The following is a 7678-nucleotide window of genomic DNA, read 5'->3' as shown; positions in this document are numbered from 1 at the left end:
TAACAAATAAAATATGATATCACTTATCTCAAACAATTTAATATAAACAAGTAAATTATAAAAAATATTTTATCCTAATCCATAATCCTTCGTATGTAAAGTTCAAATATCCAATAAATCATTATACGTTTAAAAATTAACTCAATAAATATTCATACACATATTAACTAAATCCGAAGACAAAATTTAGAAGGCTTGAAATGTCTTCAACATACCAAAACATTCAAAATAGTTTGAATTTAAACTGATAAAATTAAACTAACATTTATATCTCTGACACCATGGCTGGCTTTATGTTCATCATATCTCCGACCTAATTATTGGTTCCTCAAAATCTTGGTAAAATGTCAGAAAACGTCTGTATCTTTTTGCGTTGGATTTTGCAGAATATTAGGCAGATTCAATGCTAGATTAGATTGCCAACGGGGCGGTTGGTGCCGTACCAATCCAAATGCAATCTTATCACTTGCTTGTTTTTTTCTCGACAGAACAGATCTAGTCAGATTTGACCTTTGGCTAACTCTTACTCTTCCAATACTAGAGTTAGATTACTAGTCTTACCAGACTTGAAAGTAAACGCTCACGGATCATAATCAGATATGAGCAAAGTAATGAACCAATTCAGAGCAGCAGAGGAGGAAACCGCAGAAGAAAAGAGATTTTGGATCAAATCAAGTTTCTCCACAAATTCACCATCAGGCCTTAGCGGCTACGCCGGCTAGGAAGCCGTCGTCATCAATATCACAATGATCGTCATAATTTAGTGTACAAGAAGGTTCCCAAGTCAACGTTTGTCGCTACGACCAACACAATTAAACGATCACAGTCCACAAGATTGACGGCTTACACCGCTTCCGCCACAAGCGCGGGCTTCACCTTCGGCGGCCGCCCGCGCCCTCTCTTCACCCCGACCACCACCGCACCGCCCACCGTCGAACCCACAGCCTTTTCGGCCTTCGGCGGACGCCCGCGGGCACGAGGGAACCCAGCGGCCGCCTTGGCCACCGCAGCCTCCAGCGGATCCTTGGGCTTCGGCGGCCGCCCCCGCGGCCGAGGCGAAGGGAGGTCGGAGCCGGACGGCACCTCCGGCTTCGGCTTCGGAGGCCGGCCGCGGCCGCGCTTGGCGGGCGCCTGCGACTGTGCGCCCCCGGGCTTCGAGTACTTGTCGGCGACGAGCAACAGCTCGCCGCTCTCCGTCAGGCAGTCGAGGTGCGTCGCGAGGAGCGACGCGTGGTCCGGCGGCAGGTCGCGTCGGTTGGAGTCGATGTGGTCTAAGATGGCTGACTTATCAGCGTCGCCCAGCGCCGTGATCGCCGCCATGATCATCTGCAACAACGAGAGAAAGAAAAAAAAAAAGCCATTGGTCGCCGCGTTTTCAGATTGAAACAGCACAAAACACAAGCCAAACAAATCCATCAACCTCTGGATACGCCTTCTCGTCTTCGACGGCAGCAGTAGCCATGGCGAAGATCGATTGAGGAACGGAAGAAGGATCGAGATCGGATTGATGAGGAGAGCAAGTGGACAGGAAAGAACGCGAAGGATTTACAGAAAATCAACGGAAAATAAAAGGGAGGGCACATGAGGACACCAGTAGAAAGGACGGCTGTGATGCGAGAATGGCTCCGGTAATCGAAGCGTGGAGAAACGTTGCGGCGAAGGCACACGGATCGATTAGGTGGCGATTTATACCCTCGATTGGGGTATCTATTTAATCCTGTTGGGTTATTTTGCACTTCTACCCTCGAGAGTCGAGAACTACAAAACTCGGTAGATGCTCCTGCTCCAATTGTTTCTCACCCAGTCCATTTATTTTATACTAAGTATGAGGAGAAGACGATATCAATATAGGTAGATATCTCATCTTCTTTCTTCCTTTTAATGCACGACCCAACAAGCTCATTACAAGTAATTTGATATTCATAGTGAAATTTAGATATTCATTTTGTTGGATATATGTGAATATCTTCTTTCTTCCTTTAATGCACTACACAACAAGCTCATTACAAGTAATTTGATATTCATAGTGAAATTTAGATATTCATTTTTGTTGGATATATGTGAATATAAAAGAGGTTGATCCTATTCAAAAATTGAAAAAATGGCTAGTTGGGATGTAGTTGTTGTGTTGATTGGATGTAGATTGTGTTTCATTCTGTAACACAAGAAACGTCAGTACCGAGATAGGGAAGGAGTTTCGACGTTGCCCTTTCAACGTTCAAGTCAACCACTGAAAAGAGGAAAGAAGATGGAGCAACAGTGTACGCAAGCGTGAATAGTGAATAATACGTATTTTCGTCGATGCATGGATCCCCTTTATATAAAGCTCCGGCAGGGGACGTGCATGCTCTTCGAGGTGTGGCCACGTTCTCTAATTTGTCCTATGAAAAGATTTGTCAGGAAAGTACCTCTAATATCATACCTTAACAAAGCATATATATCCCTGACAAGATAGTAGAAGCTTCTGTCGTACGATCCGCCTATTGACCATGCCTTGTATTAGCGGCACTATCTCCCAGAAGGATATTAAGAGATACATCAATGATCCCTCTGCTTGGTCGAGCAGGATAGTCGCTCGGCTGAGAACTCCTCCACTTAGACTGACTCAGCTGCTCTTCCCTGCGATGACTTAACTCGGTAGCTTGTTTCCGCCCGACCGAATTAACGCTCCGATCGTCCCAACTTTCCTTTGCTCTTTGATAAGTGCCTGATGATCTTGGTTATATGGGCATTCTGTTTGGATCAGCCTCTGCCGGTCGAGCAGTTCATGCCTGATCGACAACTGCAACAGAGCTCTGCTCGGCCACTACAACAAATCTCCGCTCGGTCACTGCAAGAGAGCTCCGCTCGGCCTCCCCTTTGGCGAGCCCGTTGGTTCTCTAGCGTTGACTTCCTTGATTTTGACCTCCACATTGACTGCTATCTCTGTCCTTTGACCCTATTTAGTGGGCCCCCCTTTACACTATATCACAATTCTTTCCCTCAAGTCTAATCAAAAGAGGTTGTAAGTCCGACTGACTGGACAAGCAGTGCTTCAAGTGACCTTCCGCCGCTCAGACACTCTCTGTGTTATGGTTGTCGGTCGTGTCATATCTTCTAATTGTCATTCGACCGTATTTTATTAGTTTGAGCCCAAGCATCATTTGACTATAATGAGCGTTAAAGATTTTTGCTGACTAAGAGATCCCATTCACCAACTAACCATTCCTTTCTCTGCGAAGCCGATCGGGATGGTTAACGACAACACTTAACAAATTTTTCTACGCTTTCTCGAATAAGCACCCCATGTTAACGGCTGACGTCTTCTAAATTTCTGGAAGACCGGGCAAATCTCTAATCATTATGGCCGAGCAAACAGCCATGCCTTTTAATTAAGTCCAATTAATGCCTTCCAGTAGTCGACTGCCACGTGCCCCACTCACTGCCGCCGTACATTCGACGTGACAGGCGGATATCTGTTGATGATGTTATTATTAGAGTGTATACTGAAAGCCTAAGTTTTTGTAAACATTTATTATGAATAAAGAATCATATTTGGTCAAATTATCTACATTTGTTTGTAGTTGTTCAATTAATTTATATTGTAGATAACATAATATGTGGTGTCACATACAGAAGATAATGTTATCAGTACCTTATAAATTATAAACAGTAGCTCACGATCAAAATGGAAAGGAACAAACCATTGGAAGGTCGTAGTGTAATTAGGAATTAGTTTATCTTAACTAAATAATTACACTAGTACACTTAAAGTGTATTGAGTAGGACCATTAGAGGTCGTTTCTTTTATACTGACTTTATAAAGAAACAAAGACCTCAGTTATTATGGAAGTGTGTGCTCTTAATCCTAATATAATAACAAGCACATATATTTGATATTTATTTCTTTAATTTATCAATGGGTGAGATTTAGTTCGATAAATCAATAAGCCGATAAGTTGGGAAATGATATCACTTATAGTGTGTGTTGTTGATTATAGAAGGAAACTGTGTCCTAGTAATCTAGGTTGATAATGTCCCCAAGATGAGCTCATAAATATTGTCATGTTAAACCCTGCAGGTGGACTTAGTCCGACATGACGATAAGGTTGAGTGGTACTATTCTTGAATTAAGATATTAATTAAATGAGTTGTCAGTAACTCACTTAATTAGTGGACATTCGACATCTTAAACACAGGGAGACTAACACACTCATAATAAGAAGGAGCCCAAAAATGTAATTTCGGATTGGTGCGGTAGTTCAATAATAGTTCTCTAGTGGAATGAATTATTATTGATAAAATTAAGTTGTGTGTTCGGGGCGAACGCGGGATGCTTAATTTTATCGGGAGACCAAATCAATTCCTCCTCTCGGTCCCTATCGTAGCCTCTTATTTATAGAGTACTATACACACCTATACCCACCTTCATACCCATAATAAGGGGGCCGACCAAGCTAGCTTGTGGTTCAAGCTAGGGCCGGCCAAGCCTTGGTTCATGGGTGGCCGACCCTAGCTTGAACCCAAGCTTAGGTGGCCGACCCCCATTAAATTAAAAAGAATTTTAATTTTAATTTTTTTTCTTATGTGAAAGATATAATTTATTGAAGAGATTAAAAATTAAAATATCTCTTTTAAAAGGATCTACAAAAGATTAAAGAAAGAGATTAGATCTCTTTCCTTATTTGTATGTTGGAAAGATATTTTATTTTTCTTCTTTATAAATTATTCACATGTTGAAAATTTAAAATTATAGAAATTTCTTTTTATCAACCATGAAGGGATTTTAAAGGGAAATTTTATTTTTTAAAATTTCCGAAGATAAATAAGGATTTTTTAATTGTTGATTGAAAATTGTCTTGTTTGATCTCCATGAGGTGGCCGACCATTATAAGGTTAATTGGGAAATTTTATTTTATTTTTCTCAATTAATTCATGTCAAGGAAAGTTAAGGAAATTTTATTATAATTAAATTTCCTTATTTGCCAAAGCCAAAGAATATAAAAGAAGGGGTTGGGGTGCCTTCATGACACACAACTTTTATTATTCTTCTCCCTCTCTTCTTCCTTGGTGTGGCCGGCCCCTTCAAGTTCTCTCTTCCCCTTGTTATGGCCGAACCTTCTCTTCCTCTAGGAGATTAAGTGGTGGCCGGATTCAAGCTTGGAGAAGAAGGAGAGAAAGCTTTATCCCTTGGAGCATTGGTGGTGTTTTCTCTTCATCCTTGGAGGAGCTATTGACTTGGCCGAACCTTGCAAGAAGGAGAAGAAGGTGCATTGGTGGTTTCTCATCTCGGAAGATCGTTGCCCACACAACGTCCGAGGTTAGAAGAGGAATACGGTAGAAGATCAAGAGGTCTTTCTAAAAGGTATAACTAGTATTTTTTCCTTTCCGCATCATACTAGTTATTTTTGGAAATAATACCAAATACAAGAGGCTTACGATTCTAGTATTTCGAATTTGTTTTCGATGTTGTGTTCTTTTGTTTTTTTTCCTTGTGATTTGATTGTTCTTTTCGGTTGACCTAAAGTTATTTAAGGAAATTAAATATTAACTTTCCTTAAAAGGCTTTGTCTAGTCGGTGGTGGTTGTTCCTATATCCAAGAAGGTCATGTGCCTCGCCACGTCAGTACTAGGAGCCAATTTTGGAAACTAATATTTAATGAAATTAATAACCTAGGTGATTTGGATCGAACGTGTTAAGTTCTGCAGGAGATCCGAGTCTAAACCTAAAAGAACAAATAGATTAAACTTTGGATCAAACGTGTTAAGTTCCGCAGATGATCCAAGTTTAATTTAAAAGAACACATGGTAGCTAGGAAAAGGTTCAGACCTTTATACAAAATTTTTGTACAGTGGAACCATTAGGTTTTCCAAGTAGCAACCAACAATTGGTATCAGAGCTAGGGTTTTGCCTCTGTGTATTTGGTATTAGTTTAATTATGCACATGTCATACATAATTTAGGCAGGTTAATAGTAGGATGTGCTAACTTTGTGGATGCAGGATCCAACTATTATGACTTTTAGTTATTATGTGTGTGATTGGATCCTTGGATATGTCAAGGGCATTTATATGTGTGTGCATGATTGTATTATAAAATATAGCAGGAGCTGTATTTAGTTTTATTAGGATTTTATCTTTGATCTAGTTACATGTACATTCCTTTTATGGAATATAGGATCGATGGATGTAAATTTTTATTTTATGTTCGATCTAGTTTACATGTACATTCCTTTGAGGAATATAGAATCGAAAAATGTAAAATTCTATTTGTGTCTCGGATCGAATCTTGCAAGGCGTGGAACCTTTTGAGGACCAGAGGCACAGCGGAACAAGGAGCAAGATGGATGCGACAGCAAGACCCGGTGGCGGTGGCCAAATATGGCAGCAGCTTGGGATGACAACACACGGAGGACAAACATAGATAAAAGCCATAATAGTTGAAAATTAGATTTTCTATTTATTGCTTTTATATTGTGCTGTGTGTGTATGTTAGTATACATGTTTAGTAGGCTAGCATAGTTAAAATTCCTCATTTATAAATAACTAAGTGGGAGAGGGATTTTAAATAAATTCCACGGTCTCCATTACTAGTTTGTAAGTGATGCAAACAAGCTTGCGCGTTGGCTCTGAGTGCCTTCCTCCATATCGGATGAGCTTGTTTGTGGATCACTAGAACAAACTTTCATTTGGGATGACTATAGGAAGTTAATTAAGAGCGTGTGATCTTCCCCATCGGAAGGGACACAATCTTATTAATGGACTTAGTGTCAAGTAATGGTATACACTTAGGCACAACTAATAGTATCCTCCCCATCGGAGTCACTACTATTATTTGTGTGACCAAAGGATACCAACTATTAATTTTATTTGTCAAAAAGTTAGGTTGACAAGATAATAAAATTAATGGGTTAAAACCCTCCTTTTACAAATGTTGAATTTGTATACGTCCACACTATCGTGACATACAAAATTCACGGTGTTTTGAGGTGTTGGTTAATTTAAAATAGTATTGTTTGAGGAATCAATATTATTCTAAATTTAGAGTTCTGACCAAAAGTTATTTGTGATTCTTAGGATGATTTTCAACCCACTGTCCATCATACTACAACAGAATAGACTTACTGGTCCTAACTACATAGATTGGAAAAAAAACCTGGACATTGTTCTTACTGCTGAAAGCTATAAGTTTGTACTGACTGAGCCTTGTCCTGATGCACCCACTGGTGAATCTACCCAAGAGGAGATTGAATATCATAAGAAATGGGTAAAGGCAGATGAGATGGCGCGGTGTTACATTTTGACTTCAATGTCAAATGTATTGCAACATCAGCATCAAGATTTACCAACAGCTTATGATATTATGAACAATCTCAAGGAACTCTTTGGTCATCAGGATCGGGCTTCTAGACAAGAAGCCATGAGAAAGATAATGACAGCCACCATGCAAGATTGTACTCCTGTGAGGGATCATATCCTAAAGATGATGACTTATTTGAACGAAATATAGATCCTTGGAGGAGAAATTGATGGGAAAACTCAGATCGATATGATCCTCCAAACACTACCTAGAAGTTTTGAGAAATTTCGCCTGAATTACAATATGAACAAAAGGGTATATTCATTGGCGGAACTACTGACAGAACTTCAGGCAGTAGAAGGATTGTTTCGTCACAATTCTCATATTCACTATGCTGAAA

The 7678-nt window shown here is 39.9% G+C and overlaps 1 protein-coding gene across 1 annotated transcript; it reads right to left on the bottom strand.

The window, feature by feature from the left end:
• Positions 1 to 640: 640 nt before the first annotated feature.
• Positions 641 to 1875, bottom strand: LOC122002110 (HMG-Y-related protein A-like). The gene is made up of 2 exons (XM_042557168.1): positions 1421 to 1875; positions 641 to 1326 (listed from the first exon to the last, which is right to left on the bottom strand). Exons 1-2 carry the CDS (start codon positions 1460 to 1462, stop codon positions 844 to 846), a joined length of 525 nt encoding a protein of 174 aa, XP_042413102.1. The 5' UTR covers positions 1463 to 1875; the 3' UTR covers positions 641 to 843.
• Between the last annotated feature and the right edge of the window lie 5803 nt (positions 1876 to 7678).

The sequence above is a fragment of the Zingiber officinale genome, chromosome 7A, assembly GCF_018446385.1.
Source record: "Zingiber officinale cultivar Zhangliang chromosome 7A, Zo_v1.1, whole genome shotgun sequence".
NCBI lineage: Eukaryota > Viridiplantae > Streptophyta > Magnoliopsida > Zingiberales > Zingiberaceae > Zingiber > Zingiber officinale.
This window is presented reverse-complemented; position numbering and strand designations above follow the sequence as displayed.

Bases quoted from the DNA above. Each gene is read 5' to 3' on its own strand.
- LOC122002110 (XM_042557168.1), bottom strand. From the start codon at position 1,462: ATGGCTACTGCTGCCGTCGAAGACGAGAAGGCGTATCCAGAG. The intron at 1,327-1,420 runs GTTGATGGATTT...TCGTTGTTGCAG, and splicing joins ACGAGAAGGCGTATCCAGAG to ATGATCATGGCGGCGATCAC.